Here is a 21,689-nt window from a genome sequence, read left to right on the forward strand (position 1 = left end):
GAGCGCCAGGAGGATTGAAGCGCCACCGCGTGCCCTTGCTGGCTAGTTGGTCCGCTGCAACCCTGGTCGTCCCGCAGTCGCTGTACAGCTCAAGACAAGAGCCACGCCGAGCAGTGAACCGCCGGAAAGCCGCCAGGAACGTGCTCGAAGAATAATCCGAAAAGACCTCAAGATGTACGGCCCTGGTCACGAAGCACACGAAAACAGCGATGAACGCCTTCGACGCAGAGTTCACTCGCCCTCGAGTCGAGCGGAGCAGAACAGGCCCTGCATAGTCCACTCCCGTCCTGAGGAAGGGCCGGCAAGGCAAGACCCGGTAGGCAACTCATCTGAGGTTGCGGCGCTGCCGCCCGCCATGGCACATAAGGGGGCAGCAATAGACGTGCTCCTTCACCAGGACGTCGACCCTGGGGAACCCAGTACCGTCTTCAGATGGTGGCCAGCACGAGTTGGACCCCGCCATGCATCATGCGTCTGTGAGCAGCGTCAATCACCAGCCGGGTGAAGTGCGAGCGCGGAGGCAGAATAACCGGATAGCGCTCATCATAGCAGAGGAGCGTGTGTTTTAGGCGGCCACCCACCCGCAAAACTCCCTTCACGTCCTTGAAGGGAGTGAGGCGCAGAAGGGAGCTACGCCTCGGAAGCTGCGCCCGCAGGTGACAGCTCCGAACTCGCTCTCAAAAGCCATCGCCTGCACATGACGAATCCACAGCAACTCCGCATGTCGCAGCTCCTCCTGTCAGGACGGGCGACGGTGAAATGTCCCGAAAACACCCGAGCCAATGTCTCATCCAGGATGTCACTCGTAGCAGTCTCGTCATAGATGAAACCCTTAAGAGAACAGGGCTCTCCTCCGTCTCCAATCGGGCGATATGGACGACCACACGACGCTCCGGCACCTCCAACTTCTCACTAGTGATAGGAAGTGAGGGCCATCGTCGAGTGATAAGGGAATCCGGACCGTTCAACCAAAGCGAGTGAGAGATGAACTCGCTAGGTGCTATGCCTCTAGAGGCGCAGTCAGCAAGATTGCACTTTCCCGGCACGTAGCGCCACTCAGCATCGGGGAGGAGAGCCTGGATCTCAGCCACTCTGTTGGCCACGAAGGTGGTTCAGCTCCGCGGGTGACTTCGGATCCAACTTAAGGCCACTGTTGAATCCGACCACAGCGAAAGGACGCAGCTTACAAATGGAAACGGCATGAGACGCAAATCTTACAAGTAGGGTAGCGGCGCACAACTCCAGCCTCGGCAAGGACACCTGTCGGAGAGTAGCTACCCTCGTCCGGGCACACAGCAACGAGACCCTGACGTCGTTATCCAGGGCGGTCCTCAAATAGAGCATCGCTGCGTACGCCAGCTCAGAGGCGTCGGCAAATTCGTGGAGCTCCGCTTCGCTACCCGGGCGATCGAGCCCGTTCCAGCGCGGCAGACTTACTTGCCGCAGGAGGGGGAGCTCCTCGTAAAAAGTCCTCCAAGCGCTGACATCCTCGTCCGGCAAAGGAGAGCCCCAACTAATGCGCAGGCACCAGGTTGCTTTTATTAGGCACTTCGCCCGTATAGTCACGGGCGCCATCCATCCCAAAGGGTCAAAAAGCTGAGCGGCTTGAGAGAGAACGCCCCGCCTGGTCATGGCGCTCTCTCCCAACGAGCGGATGGTGAAAGAGAATTCGTTAACGAGCGGTCTCCACATCAGTCCGAGGCTGGCGTGGCTGAATTCTCGCGTAAGCAGCTCGAACTGCTCACCGTCAGCTCGGTAATTGAACGGGATACCGGCCCAAATAAATTCGCTATTGGCGATCCACTTCCTCAACGGGAAGCCTCCAGCTCGACAAACATTCTCGAGCTGTTGCCGTAGAGCTAGAGCAGTAGGAATCGACGGGGCCCCTGTGAGGATATTGTCCATGTAGACATCCTCTCGCAACACACGAGCCCCAAGCGGAAACCTCGTCTCTTCATCAGTGGCCAGCTGTTGTAACTTGCGGATAGCGAGGAATGGCGCGGACGCTAGGCCGTAAGTAACGCTGTGCAACCGATACGCTTTCACCTCACCATCGGCACACCACAAAATCCTCTGAAGGCCGCGATCGTCCGAATGCAGCAGAATCTGACGATATATTTTCTCGATGTCCGTAGTGAAAACATACCGGTGCCGTCACCAAGCAAGCAGCACATCAGCGAGCTTCGGCAGAAGGTTAGGTCCGACCCTGAGGAAATCGTTCAATGCGTAACCGTCACTTGTGCGATGCGACCCATCGAACACCACGCGCAGCTTTTTAGTGCCTCCGGACTCGCGAAAAACGCCATGATGCGGCAGGAAACATCGCTTGTTGTGTCCTTGACGCTCGAGAGGGAGAGCCGTGCCCATGTGGCCAAGAGACTCGTATTCGCGCATGAAGTCCTCGTATTTTCTTCCGAAAGTAGGCTCGTGAGCGAAACGTCTCTCCATGGCGAAAAGAGAACGCTCCGCCTGACGACGTGTGTCGCCCAAATTAGAAACGTTGTTGGCGAGAGGCAGCCGGACGACGTATCGTCCTCCAAGTTCCCTAGAGTGAGTGACCTCGAAGTGCTCCAGACAAGACTTTTCCTCGGCGGTGAAGGGAGCCGTATTCTGCGGAACCTCCTCCAACTCCTAGAACTGACGCACGCGGGCGGACAGCTCGTCATCGACCGAGCACTGTAGCGCGGAGACGGAGGAGCGGGAGGCAGTGCCGCTCTCCTCGATCACGACCCAGCCGAGACGTGTGCGGAGTGCGACCAGCTCCACGGGTCCTCCCTTTCGCATACGGTCGAGGATCAACTCTGAGAAGGCTTCCGCACCGAGAATTAAATCAATTGCGCCTTGATTCAAGTAATCTGGATCCGCTAAATCGAGGTCGCGAAGATGTGGCCACGATTTGCCTGAAACGCAATATCGCTGGCCATAAGAAGTCAATCGTGGTAGTACGTAGGCTTGCGCTTGCAGAACTGGAATCCCGAAACGCGAAATGACCGACACGCACACTCGCCCGCGAGTTGAGCCAGAACTCACTCCTCCAATTCCGGTGATGGAGAGTGTCGAGGAAGTCCGCGGCAACCTCAAGCGCTGAGCAAACGCCTCGCTGATCAGTGAGGTCTCGGAGCCGGGGTCAAGAAGCGCCCGCGCCACAACATGATCCCCGAGATGTCCCACGACTTTGACGTGCGCGGTGGCGAGCAACCGTTCGCTGAGCTCTCCGAACGGACGACAAGCTGCGAGAGCCGAAATGCTCGCGTTCGCCTCTCCCGCTCCGTGCCTGCGGACTCGAACGCGTCATGCATTGCGCTATGATGCCTGTCGCCGCATCGAACGCATGATTTTGATGAGTTGCACGCGCTGACGGGATGCCTACCCAGGCAGTTCAAGCACAGGCTGTGCTTCTCGATTGCATTCCTACGCTCTACGGCTGACCGCGACTTAAATTTGTCACAAAATAAAACGTAGTGCGACTTGGGGCACAGTGGGCACCGTCCGCTGGGAAGATTCCTGCGAGTTGGCGTGCAACGCTCTTGTCACCCGGCCCGACCCGTCTTGTTTCGAAGCGCTCGAATCGATCCTACTCGCGCACAAGGCGTGTAGAGTGCGCAACTTACGCTCCAGGAAATTGAAAAGCTGATCATAAGACGAAGGATCAGAAGAGCCTCTAACATGGTTCTCCAACTCACGTCTGGTCTTTGCTTCCAGCATCTCCACTACCAGGTACACGAAGAGATCGGAGCAGTCCGAAATCGGTCTTCCGACGCCCTCCAGGGAGCTCACGAAGTTCATCATACCGTGGAAGACCTTACGAAGATCGGCGGCAGACTCCGACTTCATCTTCGGCTGAGAGGTGAAAGCGCTGAAGAATGCAGTCACCAGCACCCGCTTGTTTTCGTAGTGATTGGTGAGGATCGTCCAAGCTCGGGAAAAGTTGTCACCGACCACTGGGAGACTGCGTATCAGTTGCTCAGCGTCACTCTGGATGCTCATTTTGCAGCTTTTCTATTTCTGAAATAGCTCCGTCGGCAATGACCATTGAACGGAAGAGATCGCGAAAAGCAGGCCAATCCTTTGATCTGCCGGAAAATTGCGGAAGCGGGATGCGAGGCAAAGATGATCTGGAGCACGAACCTCTGTCGGACAACTGCGAGGCTCAACTGCAGCCGTCTTCTTAATCGAGAGAGATTGCTCGACTTCGATTAACGAGGCACGCTGCTGCAAGTAGATATCTTCCACTTTTCTAATAGTGTTGCACCGTATGTAGTCATGATGCAGCAGCTCTGAGTGGAATTTCGATCGCAACAGATCATGGTGTTCCTCGAATTTTTCCCACTTCCTATCCAGAAGACTAATGGTTGATTGCACTAACGCCGAGGTAATCTTCGCCGCACCAGCCTTCCTCAACCCTTGTCGTTCGTGCGAGCAATACGATCGCAAAGCTCCGACTGAGCGCTGATGAGCGACTCCATCGTTAGCGTCCGAAGAAACCAGGATAAGTCAAACAAGCACTTCACTACAGCTACCGGAGCGCAAGCAACGCAGGCTCGAAGGACCAAATGTTCTTACCGAAAGTGCAAATTGTAAAAGAAGGAGTAAAGGGAGACGATTGAATGCCGTCACTTTACAACAGAACTGCAGTTTAATGAATAGAAAGAGTTTAAATGTCGCCCGACAATTTTTCCACGGAATTGCGCTATTACAAGAAGTGATATGAGAAGTCTCGCCGAACGTCGAGGAAGAACAGCGTGTATATCTCGTCTTCTAGCATCTTCGATGTCTTGTCGAACTTTCTCCCGATAGACACAGGACTCAGGCCCGTGTATAAGAAGCCGAGACTATGTATCGATAACATACAATCAAACTCAATGTTCGCGATTTTTCTATACGGGAATATCAATACATAATATCGAAGACAAGATGTAGGTTTAAATTCTAAGCGAGATCACGTTAATACAATAAAGCTTATAGAGCCCAGATATAAACAATTTTAGCAAGCGGATGAAATTGAAATTCGTCGATTCCCTTTCTTTTCCGTAAAATTCCTTCCTCCCAAAACTTCTTCTTTCAGAACCATTTTCATAAATAGTCTCTATAGTATTTGCTCTTTCTATCGCTGCCTCTAAAGACACTGTCCCCTCAAGTTGCAATAAACGCTTTGTATTTTCGCTCGCTAGTCCCACAATAAATTGCGCACAAACTATCTTTGTTCTCATTTCTTTTCCGCTTTCGGGATAAGCTAAACGCGCTAATCGCTCTATTTCCGATCCGTAAGACGTAATTTCTTCCCCAAATTTTTATTTTCTATTAATAAACTGCGTATAGAAATTTTGAAAAAGCCCCTGTTGTCCGAAACGTAACTCTAACCTAGCACATAATTGTGCATGATTAAAATTTTCCTCCATACCCTCTAAAACCGTCCGAGCTTTTCCTCGCAAATTTGCCGCGAGATTTATCGTTTTAAAATTCTCATCCCAATTATTCGCCCGTGCGATCAATTCATACTGGCAAAGATATTCGCGTAAAGACACGGTTCCGTCAAAAATATCGGTTTTGATTTGCCCGGTTATTAAAGAAATTGAAAGCGACTGGCCTGTCATATTCTGCCGTTGCGCCTCCAGCTCCTCCACTAAATGCAGCCGCGCCTCCCTCATCGCTCGGATCTCTTGGAGCGCATCCTGTAACACCGTCACCTCCGACGTTCCGGAGCTTGCCGCCTCCGTCCCCGTCGCTTCCGACTCATTTGAACGAACATGCTTCCGTCGGCTAGGAACCGCATGACCTCTTGCTTCGGTTATCATTCTGTATCCTCACTTTCTCTCACTGTCACTCTTACTCGCGATGCGCGTCGCGATACGATACCGAACATCTCGCGTTCCTAACCCGGACGTCTCGCGATTTTTATCCCGAATACTCTGTGATTCGATCCCGGATCAGCCCCCGAAATGTTGCGCGTGTCCGTCTCGCACGTACCGGGTCCGCGAAATGAACTGACAGGATTAGAGGAAAAGAAGTACTCCGTTTTACTTCCAATATGTACAGACTCACGAACATCCTCTCGTCTTAACAATATTAAAAAGAAACGTCTAAGTCACGTCTGCTCGCAGCTGTCACGGCTCGTAACAGACTCTGCTGCTGTTGTTTTCCAACAAATTCCCGTCATCCAGACAAACATCCTTCAACTATCAAAATCCATATGCCTAAGGCTCGCTGACAACGGACGCTGCCACACTCCTTGTGGCTCGTACACAACAATATAAATAGTGTTAACACATTTAATATTAATTTTTAGAAATATAGATTGTCATTACATAATTATAAAATGTACCATCGCAATTATTAGAAGATTGAAATGTAAAATCTATTACAACTTTTGTTTTAATGCATCCTAGGTACGCCAAGTGTTTTTGTCAAAATCTTAATTTTATGTTCCATTGTTTTATTATTTTTAATTTTATTTGCTTTCGTTGCTTCGTTTTTTATATCTTGTACAACATATTTTTGCATTATCAGTTGGCGTAACTTTTTAATTTCATTACTTTTTTTAAAAAGATTAAAAAGTAACATTTTTTTATACAAACTTGCATTAATAATTTTTCCTGAATATTTTTTTTCATGCAACGAGATAATTTTTGGGAAGTTAAAATACAACATCCCATATTATTTTCTTAGCCTTTATTTTTTATAACATTTTTTTAAATCTATATTTGCGGAAGAAACGCTGCAACACGTGTACTTTGCGCTTTTTTCTTTTTTTTAAGTAATTTTGTTTGGATTTCACATCTTCTTTTACATACATTTAAATTATTATAAATAGTACTGAATTGGTAACATTTTCATCAAATATTGAAGATCTTTTTCTTCACAGTTCGATGTCGCTTATCTCATGCACATGTATTCTATATACTAGAGTATATTCTCAAGTTCAACACAAAAGGGTGAGTTATATTTATTACTTTTAATCAAGGAATACAACTCTGTTTAATTACTGTTATCGTTGCATTTAAAGTGATTAACATCTGTATTAAAAATTACAAACAAAAAATTACTTATGTTCTGACATAAGCAGCACTAACTACGCAGTGGTCACCCATTGTTTATTGAAAAATTTGCTATCACCATTACTAACTTTACAAAAACTACTCGTTATGACTCTGATAATTTAAAGAGTAATGAATTGTTATAGAAAGCACTGAGTTGACATGGATCTGTCAAGATAATGATTTTCAAAACTTGATAAAAACAATACCAACTCAATACTTTCTATAATAATTCATTATTCTTTAAATTATCAGAGTGATAAGGAGTAGTTTTTGTAGAATTAGTAATGGTGATAGCAAGTTCTTCAATAAACAATGAGTGACCACTTTGTGGCGCTATTACGTTAGAAGGTTAAAAGCAATTTTTTGCTGTAATTTTCTGTAATTTTTTACAGAAAACTTTCTGTAATTTTTTAATACAGTTAATAATCACTTTAAATGCAATGGTAACAGTAACAGAGTTATATTGCTTGGATAATAGTAATAAATAACTGAACCTTTTGTGTTAAACTTAAGAATACATATGCATGAGATACGCATCATCGAACTGTCAAGAAAAAGATCTTCAAAACTTGATGAAAACAACTTAGTACTTTTTATAATAATTCCAATTCAGTACTTTTTATAATAAATCATTATTATTTAAATTACCAGAGTGGTAACAAGTAGTTTTTGAGTAATGAATGAACGTGAAGATGACGATCTTAAATATAAGACTGGACTATGACTACGGCCCATTGGGACGACACAACGCACGACGCACAACACACATGTCCCAGTGGAACGATTTGATTGGTTAACTCGGTTCTCCAATCAAAGCGCTGTTACAAATATATGGATGTTACATATGTATCATTTAACTGAAACATTTAAATCAAACTTTAAATAATTATTTGAATATTTTATAAATAATTAGAAAAGTTTCAGATGACAAATATTAACTGATGCATACCTAAGTCAAAAAATGGATCGAAGTGTCTCACATATAAAATCGCTTCGCTCTCATATGCACTTAGCGTGTGTCTTTTCGTAATTGTAATTGATGACAGACAAACTGTCAAGACTCAATAATCATCATACTTTAGATGGTGTTTAGAATAGGACTTACATATACAACAGGAAAGTATAAACAAGTGAATTTAAATGTTCAATTTCTAACATCACAAGTCAAAATGTCTACATGAGGTTGTCAATTAATCATTGAAAGCAGTGTTCCGATGTTGAGCAGAGACTCTCTCTCTCTTTCGAATAGAGATTTATCGCGCATACGCATGCAGCCTCTCCAACATATCGGAAAACTGATCGAAAATATGACTACCACTTCAAAAAATATAATTTTTTTTCTCTGATGTTCCGTTTTCTGTTGTATGTATAGGTTTTCTATTCTATGTACAGGATATCCCATTTTAATGTCCCACCCCAAAAAACTCTTCAGTATTGAAGTTTCAAGGAAAATGATCTAAATAAAAGTTGTAGGGATTTAAGTAAGCTACCTCACGATAACCTTGACTTTGACCTTGATCTATATTTTCAAGGTCATTTGAAAGCCAACTTGCGTTTTTTAAATAGGAATACTTATTTTTTATTACACCGTTTTTTTCTACTAGCTAACTTGAACAATTTTTGTCTAAAACATTTTTTCATTTGTCTAATTTTTTTTTAGATATTTGAGGAAAATTTCATAACTTTTTCAATATTTAACTTACCATATCTCGCTAACTATTTATTGGAAGAAAAAGTGATACTAGACTTTCTTGCTTTATTTAGTCTCAAGAATATATTGTTACAACAGCGCCTGATTTTTGTTAACTTACTAACTTTTGGAAATTTCGAAATCATCAAATTAACAAAAATCAAGGCGCTATTGTAACAATATATTCCTAAAACTAAGTAAAGCAAGAAAGTCTAGTACCACTTTTCCTTCCGACAAATAATTAGCGAGATATCGTAAGTTAAATATTGAGAAAGTTACCAAATTTTCCTTAAATATCTAAAAAAATATTACACAAATCAAAAAATATTTTTGACAAAAGTTGTTCAAATTATCTAGTAGAAAAAACGGTGTAATAAAAAATAAGGGTCCCATTTGAAAAACGCAAGTTGACCTTCAAATGACCTTGAAAATAGAGGTCGAGGTCAAAGCTCAGGTCATCATAAGGTAACTCACTTAAATCCCTACAACTTTTATTCAGATCATTTTCCTTGAAACTTCAATACTGAAGAGTTATTTGGGGTGGGACATTAAAATGGGACACCCTGTATAGATCCCAGGTAGAACAAAAAATCATAATATTGGGTGAAGTAAAAAGTTCTGAACGTTTTTTCTCTTTACTTCGACGATGAAATTAACAAAGTTAGGATTATCGGATTTAGATCAAATATGCGCCGTTTTGTTCGATAACTTTTGTCCATTGTGAAGGCAATTTCATAATTCCGCGATTGAAGAAGTCCTCGTCCCTATTGGTAAAAAACTTGACCAGCTCATTTTCACAAGCCTCTCTTGAGGCCAGTTTTGTACCATCAAGAAAATTTTGCAAATGCTTGAAAAGGTGATAATCGCTTGGAGCCAGGTCTGGGCTATATAGCGGGTGCGACATAACCTCCCATCCAAGCTCTCGGAGCTTCTGGCGCGTCGTCAAAGATGTGTGCGGCTTGGCATTGTCTTGATGGAACACAACACCCTTCCTATTGGCCAATTCTGGCCGCTTCTCGTCGATCGCCTGCTTCAATCTGGTCAGTTGTTGACAGTGTAGGTCCGAATTGAGTAACTGGCCCGATGAGAGCAGCTCATAGTGGATGATTCCCTTCCAATCCCACCAAACACACAGTAAAATCTTCTTGGTCGTTAATCCGGACTTGGCGATCGTTTGGACCGACTCACCGCGATTGGACCACGATCTTTTCGCCTGCTGTTCTCGTATGAGACCCATTTTTCATCGCCAGTCACCATCCGCTTCAAAAATGGGTCGATTTCGTTACGCTTCAACAAAGAATCGCAGGCATGAATTCGGTCCAAAATGTTCTTTTGCGTCAATTCGTGTGGCACCCATACATCGAGCTTCTTCTTGAGACCAGCCTTATGCAAATGGTTCCTAACGGTTTTCTGGCTAATCTTCAGTTCCTGAGCAATGGAATAAGTGCTCGCATGCCGGTCCGACTCGACGATTTCCATGATTTTATCGACATTTTCGACGATTGGCCTACCAGAGCGTGTCTCATCTTCGATGTCCATATTACCAGAACGGAATCGTTGAAACCACCGCTTTGCTGTTGCATTCGATACTGTATTGGGTCCATAAACAGCACAAATTTTTTTGGCCGCCTGCTCCGCTTTTCCATTTGGTCGTAGTGGTACTGAAGAATGTATCGAATTTTCTCTTTCTTTACCTCCATTTTGGAACGCTCTAACACACAACTGGCTTCACCAAACACAAAACTGTCAAAGAAATTTTTTTAAAGCGTTATGTCATCTTTAAGTCGCAGTGTAGAATGACCAGATGCAACGTATACATCGCGAGATATGACCTCACTAAAGCCATCTAGCGGAAAACGCTCAAAACTTTTCATTTAACCCAATAATATAATTATGATATCAAAAAAGTCATTTTAAAACGAATCAGTATAATGTCATTCGATATAATTTTCGTGATGGCTTGGTGATGTTTTTTGATATAGAAATGATGTTATGGTGACTCTTAGAACTGTACATTAAAATAGAATGTCACAATAACATCAAAGTGATGTCAAAGTGACGTCAAAACAACAACAAGACAATGATCTAATCATGATTACAAAGTGAGCTTTTACAGTCTTTTGTTACTCATTTTGAAGTCATTGTGATTTTTGTTTAAATAATAATATAGCTTATACCCATACATATACAATGGCCGAAAAACATTTTAGAGATATCATATTTCTAAGATGTTTTTTGGGCATGTATATGTATTTTTGTATGTATTTATACATGTATTTGTGTATGTATGGATAAGAAACATAGGATAAAAATGTTAATGTGAATGTGACTATTTGGGTGTTATTTTGAGAGTTTTCTTGGGTGTTATTTTGAGAGTTTTTGTTGAGCGTTAACCCTCATTTGAGTGTAACCTTCAATTGATCATCCGAAATCACATCCAATTAAAATGATTTCTCGGTGTATAATATCCAAATTTGAGCGTTTATTCGGTGTATAACACTCAAAGTTGAGTGTTTCTTATCGGTGTTTAACACCCAAAGTTAAGTGTTTCTTGAGTGTTAACCAAAATTGAGAGTTCTTCTCATAAGGGCTAATATACATATATGTTGTAACGAGTAAGCCTGCGGCTCCCTCGTTACGCGCTCGAAACCGCATAGCCGTCGAAGAGGCGTCAGACCGCCATACAGGGCACGGCCCCTGAATACCGACAACCCGGCGAACACGCTCGACGCGGCCGAAAACGGCCGAACACCGCCGAAGACGTCCGAACACCGCAAGCACCGGAAGCCTCGCGCGGGCACGCGAGCTTCCGGCCGAAGATAGCCGAGCGAGACGCCGAAGGCACCCGAAGCCACCCGGCTGGGGGTATAAATACCGGCGACCGAGCAGCCCGAGACATCACTCGACCACCGGGCCACCTCGATAGAAGACCGAAGAGATGAAGAGACACCGTTCGCAATACCCTACCGATCCTGACTACTCCTAAGCTACGGGACGGCGAAGACTGTCCCCGCCACGGAAGTCGTGGTCACCCACCGCTCTTTACCTACGGATCGGCGAAGACCGTCCCCGCCACGGAACTCGTGGTCACCCACCGCTCCTCACCTACGAGTCGGCGAAGACCGTCCCCGCCATGGAACTCGTGGTCACCCACCGCTCCTTACCTACGGGTCGGCGAAGACCATCCCCGCCATGAAACTCGTGGTCGCCCACCGCTCCTTACCTGCGCGTCGGCGAAGACCGTCCCCACCACGGAACTCGTGGTCACCAACCACTCCTTACCTACGGGTCAGCGAAGACCGTCCCCGCCACGGAACTCGTGGTCACTCACCGCTCCTTACCTACGGGTCGGCGAAGACCGTCCCCGCCACGAAACTCGTGGTCGCCCACCGCTCCTTATCTGCGGGTCGGCGAAGACCGTCCTCGCCACGGAACTCGTGGTCACCCACCGCTGCTCACCTACGAGTCGGCGAAGACCGTCCCCGCCACGGAACTCGTGGTCACCCACCGCTGCTCACCTACGAGTCGGCGAAGACCGTCCCCGCCACGGAACTCGTAGTCACCCACCGCTCCGGACCTACGGGCCGACTCGACTCAACCGTGCGACCACACGCGCATCCGTCCACCGCCCTCGGCCGCGGACCTTCGAGAACCCGCACAAGGGAACAAGCTTCACCGCGAGCACGCGGACCGCCGTGGACAACGAGAGCCGAATATAGAGGATTGAGAACCAACCACCGGGATCACAATACCCGGCAGAGGGACCGAACCCAGCAGCCCGACCCGCAGATCTAAGGCCGGAGAAGGCCCAGGGCAACCACCGACCCAGTGACCACCAGACTCACGAGCCCTAGGAACATTGTACCTAACCGAAGAGCGCAAGTGCCGACTAATAAAGCAGTTCACGTGATCTCTCGACGCCCGCACTTATCTACCCCTCCCACGAATCCTGACACCGGCGAGCGAATTCAGGCAAAACCGGGGACAGCCGGGGAGGGGGAACGGGGAGGTCCGTTACAATGTTATATGAACAATTTTTTCTATGAAAATCTAGTTTACGTTACACATAAGATTCCTGAGGATAATAGCGTCATCAAACCTCAAAGATTCTTAAAAATATCGCATATGTTATTTTACCTAGATAACACAAATATATTCTATAAATATTATATAAATATTTTTCGAGAAAATTAGAATATTCGCACAATATATCGATAAGATGAAAAAACATTTTATGCATATATATAGAATGTTAAAATGAGACTAGTTTTAGAATTTTATATATGTGAGTAGAACATGCAGTAACATAATCAAATAATATCCGAAGAAGATCATTGGTTCTATTCAAAAATGTTCATAGGATGTTTATAGAATGTTTGAAAGACAAATTATCTGTTATTTGCAAAACAGTATTACCATTTATTTTTGGTGCAATTTTAAATCATAGCCGATGGTCAGTAATATAGGGGTAGATATGGTCAGTCAAAACATTTCCCCTCCACTCGACCCTCCGACGCTGGAGGGTCGAGTGGAGAGGGAATGTTTTGAGTAGCCATACCTAATCCTAAGGCTGAAAATGGCGGAAATTTGAATCACCGGAATAAAAATTAGCGTAATGTAAATATTAAATTTTTATTATTCATATTAGGCGTTGTTGTGATTCTAGCTCTTGGTCAGCTGGTTAATTTGCATGTTACTTTTGGAAAAATCTCCTAGGCACTCTGCGAGGCTCGAACCAGAGACCTCAGGCTCTTAAGTCAAACCCGTCTTACCACAGCTCTACTGCTACTCTTTGGTAGAAACTGGTTTCACGACATACACGTAGAACGGAGAGAGAGATGTGTGTGTGTGTGTGTGTATGTGTAGTTAGTGCGAAGTCTCTGGAAAAATCCTGTAGGCCTGGCCGAATTCGAACCTGCGTCCGCTGGTTTTCGAGTCAAGCACCTAGCACTACACTACTGCTATACCCTGATGGAAACCAGCTATATTGTATACATACGAAAAGTATCGATGTCACGCGTAAAAAATTCTAGAACCTACGGGACTCGAGCCCCCACCATGAGACCCCGCTTCTCGACTCTCGTGAGCGTGTTCGAGCATGTTCGAGCAGGTAGGGATCATTCCGACTGCCACGTCATCTGCTATGCAGATGACACCCTGATGGTGGCTGGGAGGAGGACTGGGGGATGCTCTGTGCGGAGGCTGCGCTGGCATCGGTGGTGGGCACCATCAAGGACCTGGGGCTGAAGGTGGCGCCTCAAAAAACGGAGGCCGTTTATTTTCACGACGGCAGCCGTGGGGCGCCTCCGGAGTCCCGGGTCCTTGTGGACGGAGTCCGCGTACGCATCGGGCTCCAGATAAAATATCTAGGCCTGGTGTTGGATGGCCGGTGGGGCTTCGGACCGCATTTGGGTGGCTGGCTCCCCGGGTTCGCACAGCAGGCTTGGCTCTTGCCGGGCTAATGCGGACCCAAGGCGGCCCTGGATGGCACGATCGCCGCCTGTACATGGGTATGGTGCTCTCGATCACCCTCTATGGGGCGCCTATATGGGCGCCCCAGCTTAACCCCCAGTTGAGTTTGAGTCCCAGGGGGTATTGAAAAAACACTGTCGAAGAATCCCAAACAGCGCAACTGCGCTTTCTATAAATGAGTATGAAAAGACCCAAGCAGCGCGATAGCGCTGCGTTTATTTTACATCGATGAATCCCAATCGGACCAATACCGCTTCTTGTATTTGTTAGGTAACGCGATACTCGTCTTTTTCTCATCGCTCTGTCACATTTATTGTAGTTTGCAAAGCGATCGGACGTATTCTTGCGTAAGTGTTTCTCATTGTTAATAATTGTGTGTTTCAAAATGATTAGACGAAGCAACGGAGCAACGAAGCAAAAGGAATCCATCCAACATGTTTTGATAAACACCGATGTTACAAATTATAATTGTTACTCTCCATTTAAATTATTTGTTCATAACACAAAAATATTGTTAATTTGTAATTCGTTATTTTATAAAATACATCTGTATTATTACATATGCGTACTGTAAATTTATAAATATTTCAAGTTTTGTTCGATAAAAATTATTGAGAAGATAACAATGAAATAAAAATTTTTATTTGTATTTTGTAATGTATTATTGCATTATTATAGTATTATTCTACCTATTATAAAATGTACTATTTACATTAAAAGGATCGGTGTGATATACTTGCTTCAGTAAATCTGAGCGCGCGACTTCGACAATCGGTAACGCACCGTCAGTTGTCCACAATGATCGAAATGTACTGAGTTTTCTCGACATAAAATCAGAACAGCGCGATCGTGCTGCTTGGGACTCAAACGGTTAATGCCGCCGACCGCAGCAAACGCTTGATGCCCCAGGCACTACGGTCGGTGGTTGTGAGGGCGATCAGTACCGCACCGTATCGTATATGGTGGCGATGATCCTGGTCGGCTCCCCTCCCGTGGAGCTCTTTGCCGAGGAGCGCTGCACACTTTATTAGAGAGTGCGTGAGCTCCGCGAGGAGGGGAAGGAGGTAACGGTCAGGGGCCTGGCGGCCCTGAAGTTCCAGAGCGGTGCATTTGAGCGGTGGGTCGCCCTATTGGCGGACCCTCGTGGATCCGGGCTCCGAACGGCCGAGGCCTTCCGCCCCTGTCCGCCGATGATGGCGGACAGGAGGGAATGCGGACTCTCGTTCCATCTGGTGCAGGTGTTGACGGGACATGGATGTTTCGGCCGATACCTGCACCGGATTCAGAGGGATCCCACCGCGCGGTGCCACCACTCTCCGGCACTTGAGGACACAGCGGATCATACGCTGGCCGCATGTGAAGCATGGGGCCAGCAGCGCCGTATCCTCGCTCGAACGGTGGATTGCGCGGAGGAGGCCCTCTCGCTCCCGCGCATGGTCCCGGCCATGTACGGAAGCGAGGAGGCATGGGAGGCGGCGGTCTCCTTCTTCAGGGATGTCCCGGAAGGAGGCCGCCGAATGGGAGCGCCCTTCCGGAACCCGTCGCAGGGAGCGACGGGGGAGGCAGCGGCGCTCCCCGCGTATAGGAAGCGGGCCCGAGGTGACACCGGCTGAGGAGCTGCCCCCGATTCGTCAGGGGCCTCCTCGGGCTCGCCATCGTCCGCGCGGGGGAAGGCAACGGGCCTAAGCCCGCCTTCCCTCACGCGATGGTGAAGGAAGGCAAGACGGGAGTGATGGCCCATTTGGGGACGGGCTTCACTCCTTTGCCTCCTCAACTGAAGAGGGGCGTTAGGAGAGAGGGTGAGTGTCCCTTCTCTCCAACCAGAACCAAAAGACCAACCCGGCCGGGTGACCGGTCGGGGCGTCGCGCCCTCGACTCCTTTCGTAGGAGGGGGCGCGGCACTTGGACGAGGGTCAGAGCCCCGGGGCCGGGTGTCGGGGAGGAGTGCCGGCGCAGTTCCCCCGACCCCCCAAATTCCGGCCCGATTGGTAGACACCCCGGTGAGGGTTTAGCCAGTAAAAGTCCGGCACAACCCTCGCCCCCAAGGCGAAGGTATCCATGAGGATTCCCCCACCGTGATAAAAAAAAGAAAAAAGGTGGGGATCATTTCGAAAACAATAACTACCCAGCAATTGTTGGAAGACGATACCTCTGGTCTATGTCTACCCGAATATTTTTACCTGTGCGGGTCCCCTCGCTTTCGAACTCGAAAAGTTTACAACGGGATTTGTTATCTCGAACTGGAAATCACAGGGAAGAGAGAAGAGGTGAAAAGAAAGGAATGTACAATATTTTTCGTAGAATTAATTCACATTTTATTTTTATTCATTTTTCTTAATATAGGATTGAACCTGGTACACAGGGATATGATGATCTAGCGATTTACGCTTACATTGACAAAAGATTTTCCTACACATTCGTACAATCAACTGATCGTTTCGTACACAATCATTAGTAAACAAACTGTTAAACTGCTCGAGATTATAACCCCGACACATAAAGTAAACAAAAATATGGCAATAATGACCACAAGTCGTCGATAAGAGGGCCTGTAGCTGAAAGATATTCTATTGGTAAGTGACGGAATTCTTCTAAGACGCAGGAGAAATCGTAAGTCCCAGGGTGGCATCCGTAGCTGTCGAAGTATGTGTCCGTTCCATTGCGATCGACGTAGAATGCGACCTAGTGCTGTCCCGACGATCATGAGTGTCCGTATTAGCGACTACGGCAGTCGACCTCGTTCACATCCTCGGTAGTCTGTCGGCTGGATAGACGCCTGCGTATCTAGCATTGAGATGTTGCAGTGTATGTTGAATTTCGAACGAATTCATTTTATACAATTTCGTTTACCTCTGGTAACGCGATTGTTATAGTCTTCGACGGCTCGACGGAATGTTCCAACTCAGTATTTGTCTCGTTTTCCTCTTCTTCAACCGGCGACTGTTCGCTCCCTGATTTGTCGGAATAACTATTTTCTCTGTCTTCCTCGTCAATTTTGGAGGACAAGCACCGGGTCCCATAGATGTTGTCGCGTTTCCTGATGTTGATTTGACTTTGTTCGATGAATCTGTGTTTTCAATTTGTATGCATCACGTAATGCATAATGATAACGTCTGTGTTTTCTAAATGTGGTGGAATGAGCAGCCTTCTATTCGTTCGCTGGGTGAAAGATCACTGGATCGGCGAGATATTCTCCAGATTATACACATTTCGCGCTAACAAATTTTGCAAGTAGCTCGCTTTTTCCTTGCCTTTTGTCATGAAGTCACGAATATGACTCGTAATTTCACACAAGCGCGGATAAAAATATTTTGGATTAGTCTCCCCATCGTACCACTTGATTCCATGATAATTCAGCGAAAGCCAGTTATTTATCCGTCTTGATTTTGCATTCAATTCCGCAGATGAATACTCTGGAGCTAAGACCAGTGTCCGACAAATGCCTCATTAATACCGACAATACCTCCTTGAACACATAGGTATCGTTGCTATCGCGGAAACACTGCACTTCGATGATCACATCCATGTTCTCACTGCATTCGCAATTCTGCTTGCCGAAACTATACTCTTTACGCCTCGAAGTCGACTGAGTTCTTTTCTCAAAACTTTTACTCTGGAGGAGAATGATGTTGAAAATCTTTACACGGAAGGGGAAAGACGCCGAAAAAAAAGTGGGAGATGTGTTTCTTTAACCGCTATAATCTACAATGACTTGACGAGAAGAATTATTTCCAGCACACTTTCAAATTCAGCGTAAACTAAGCAATGGACCGTTGTGAGGGTTCTTTTGAATCGTACTTCCATTCGTAAACTGCCGTGTTTCACAAGGTTCCATTGGCTGGCGCAATTAACAGACAGATCAGGTGATCAAAAGCGAAAAAGTATAACCCAGCAGGATAATCTTCTCTGGAATTAGTTTCGTTCAAAAAGTGAATGCCCGTTCCTGAGGAAAAGGGTGTGATACGCCTCGGCGTAGAGCATCTCGTTACCAGAGAATTTGGGTTGTAACGATCTGCTAGGAATTTGAGTACCATCGACATACAACGAAAAGAAATTTATTTCCATAATGCTGGAAAAGGCTGAATGGATTTAAATGCCGGACATCGTTAAACGCTCTGTTATCGATAAAGCCGACAATTATGCGCTTGGTATTTATCCAAGAATGACCGTTGTCCAATGTCTCTCCTACGNGTTGTCCACTTCCAACTGGCAGCTACTTCTCTTTTTGTTTGTTTTTAAGGTTGGCGAGACCACTAAGAATAATATTTCGTGGAACACTGTGCACTTGCCACACTTGAGCCACACTTATCAAAATCTGAATATCTGAATTGAGTCTAGACCTGAGTCCGAATCTGAGTACGACTTTTTCGTTTTCGTATGTTCTTCTGTTCGCGGAGGCGGATTATCGCGGTTTTTATATCAATGATCGGAGGCAGAAGCTATCAGGGTGGAGAGAGAGATGGCCCTTTTAGGGAGAGGTGAAGCCCTAACGAGAACCCAATGAAGTTAAAGATTTTGTTACTAATTTTTATTATTGGTCCTGGTTGATAGTAGTGAGAAAAAGTCTTAGCCATTAGCGAAGTTAAAAGACATCGTGGGAGAAGACAGTTAGTTTTTGGAGATATGAATGTGAAAGGGCTAAAGGATGGAGCGTGGGTGTCTCATAGTTTTATGTGGATATGATTGGCTGAATGGATTAGGCGCGACAAGCGTGGAGGTGGTGGATTCTTGAGATAGAGAAATGTATACAAGTGGCGGCTGGAAAAATCAAAATGCCGTAAATCAAAGGCTGAGATCAGATTTTACGACTATCAGTGAAGTAAAACTTTGTTGGGTAAACTGATAGGGCACATATGGTTTTGGATTGGGAAGATGTAAGTTTCAAGTTTTAGAGCAGGAATGCTCTGAGTTGCTTTGTTTTTACTGAAGGTTTCTTAGCGCGGAGTTTCAAATTTTTATAGCTAGGACGACGGACACACTTGGCGAACACTACCAAGATATAAACTTTAAACGAAGACGTGTAAATTTTTACAACAGGGCACTGTTTCCTGTTATGAAATTTTTCCCGAATCGCCTTTCATTTGGCGCGACGGCTGTTCGCCAGATGGGTCTGTTTCTTAATTTATATATATATATATATATTCCTATTATAGTTATATTAGGAGAATATAAATCCGCAAGAGGAAAAGACAATTTTGTTAGTTAAATCTGCAGGACGTAACATATACCTACGGCCGTAATATGGTGAAGCATTTTTCACCTCCGAATTATATTCCATTACGGTTAACATGTTTCCGTACGATCGAAAATAGATATAAGAGATCAAGTTGGCAAAAGAATACCATTTGAATTTGGGACGTTGACAGTTACATTACAATTCAGACGTCGTGATTAGCATGATATGGCACATTATTTAGAGTATTACGAAGCACAATCCGGGGGAAGTCGCGGCGGTGAAATTCTGCGAGTTTTTGTAGGATCGCAGTATCAGCGTGGTTGTGGTATTGGCAGTATTCTCGGTGGTCTGTTCAGGTGTGTTACCTTATCTGGCCAGTAGTGCGCGTGTTGTTGGAAAAGAAGCTCTACGCGCAGGGATTAATATACTCGATGACGTGGAGAATAACAGGCCGTTGAAAGCAGCTGTTAAAACATGCCTCAAGGAATCAGGCTCAAATCTCAAAAGAAGAGCGGAAGAACACATTAACAAACTGATAGAGGGGTCTGGATATAAAACTCCTACGAACATCGGAAAACTCAGTTTCCTTTCGTCACCCTAAGCGGATACAGCGGCAAATCATCTGCACCCAAACGTCGAGTCAACACTTCTAAATCAAGTAAGAGGAAAATGACTCGAAGAAACGTACAGGGGAAAAAACAGGGTAAGAAGCTAGCGAAAAAGCTGGCGAAGAAATGAAGGAAAGCGGAAGAGGACTTGCTAAACGTCGGAGAGTTATCAAGAAGCGTACCGGGTCGGACATTTTTTTCTAAACAGCAACAAACGCGTGCTTTCGAAGCATGTCCTCTCTTCATACGCATTCCTGCGAATGTTTAAAGAGTGAACTCGATCTCTTCACCCTGCCACCTACACAAACCAGCATTGAGAGTTCACAATGGATTCACTACAAACCCGTGTCTTCTCTCACGGACGACGTACCCATAGAATTCGTCGTACCCGGGCAGCGAGAAGAATACATAGATCTTGCTCACACCATGCTGTCGCTACACATACGAGTAGAAACGGAAACTGGAGCAGGAGCCGGTGTCGCAAAAGTAGGCCCAGTAAACCATACACTGCATTCGATGTTCAATCAAATCGACGTGTATTTCAACCAAAAGTTCGTGCCTCCTCCAAACAATGCTTATGCTTACCGCGCTTACATAGAGGCGTTATTAATTATGCTTCACCAGTAAAAACCCCCACCTGGCTTCGTGCCTGTAGTACAACGATACGGCGGGGAACATGGACGCTCTACCTAGAGCGACACCATGCAATCACGGACTCGACAAGCGAGCCGCTTTTGTACAAGGAGGGCGAACGCTGGATCTCGTAGGTCATCTTCACTGCGATGTCTTCAATCAAGATAAATTTTTGATCAATGGTGTCGAAGTACGCATGAGGCTTGTTCGTTCAAAAGATTTCTTCTGTCTTATGGAGAGAAATACTATGTCACGGATACGCATTTTAGATGCTACACTACTCATCAGAAAAGTTAGAATAAATTCAGGCATATTATTCGCTCATACGAAAATGTTGACCAGGACTACTGCTAAATACCCTCTCACAAGAGTCGAAGTTAAATCATTCACAATTCACAGTGGCGTCGTAGGAGAAACACTGGACAACGTCATTCTTGGACAAATACTGAAGCATATAATTGTCGGTTTTGTCGATATCAAAGCATTTAACGGTGCCCGACATTTAAATCCGTTCAACTTCCAGCATTACGGAATAAATTTCTTTTCACTGTATGTCGATGGAACTCAAATCCCCAACAGGCTGTTACAGCCAAAATTCTCTGGTAACGAGATGCTCTACTCCGAGGCGTATCACATCCTTTTCTCGGGAACGGGTATTCACTTTTTGAACGAAACTAATTCTATATCCAGAGAAGATTATCCTGCTGGTTATACTCTTTTCGCCTTCGACCTCACTCCTGATCTATCGGCTAATTGCGCGGCTCAATGGAACCTTGTGGAACCTTGTGGTAGTTTGCGAATGGAAGTACGATTCGAGAAGCTCTCACAACAACGATCAACTGCTTAGTTTACACTGAATTTGAAAGCGTGCTGGAAATAGATTCTTCTCGTCAAGTCATTGTAGATTATAGCGGTTAAAACGAGTCCCCCACTTTTCTTTTCGACGTTATTCCCCTTCCAATGTAAAAATTTTCAACATCATAACCCTCCTGAGTAAATGTTTTGAGAAAAGAGTCCAGTCGATTTCGAGGCGTGAAAAGTATAGTTTCGGGGGAAGCAGAATTGCGTATACA

General features: G+C 45.7%; 2 protein-coding genes across 2 annotated transcripts; one reads left to right on the forward strand and one right to left on the reverse strand.

Annotated features, from left to right (window-relative positions):
• Nucleotides 1–1,083: 1,083 nt before the first annotated feature.
• On the reverse strand, nucleotides 1,084–2,448 carry LOC105192274 (uncharacterized). The gene is made up of 2 exons (XM_011156295.2): nucleotides 2,206–2,448; nucleotides 1,084–2,106 (listed from the first exon to the last, which is right to left on the reverse strand). The coding sequence occupies exons 1-2, from the start codon at nucleotides 2,446–2,448 to the stop codon at nucleotides 1,084–1,086; spliced, it is 1,266 nt and encodes a 421-aa protein (XP_011154597.2).
• An 18,211-nt stretch (nucleotides 2,449–20,659) lies between these two features.
• On the forward strand, nucleotides 20,660–21,463 carry LOC112589417 (uncharacterized protein F54H12.2-like). The gene has a single exon (XM_025302598.1). The coding sequence runs from the start codon at nucleotides 20,660–20,662 to the stop codon at nucleotides 21,461–21,463; it is 804 nt and encodes a 267-aa protein (XP_025158383.1).
• The last annotated feature ends 226 nt before the right edge of the window (nucleotides 21,464–21,689 follow it).

Source organism: Harpegnathos saltator, unplaced genomic scaffold, assembly GCF_003227715.2.
Source record: "Harpegnathos saltator strain DR-91 unplaced genomic scaffold, Hsal_v8.6 scaffold505, whole genome shotgun sequence".
Taxonomy (NCBI): domain Eukaryota; kingdom Metazoa; phylum Arthropoda; class Insecta; order Hymenoptera; family Formicidae; genus Harpegnathos; species Harpegnathos saltator.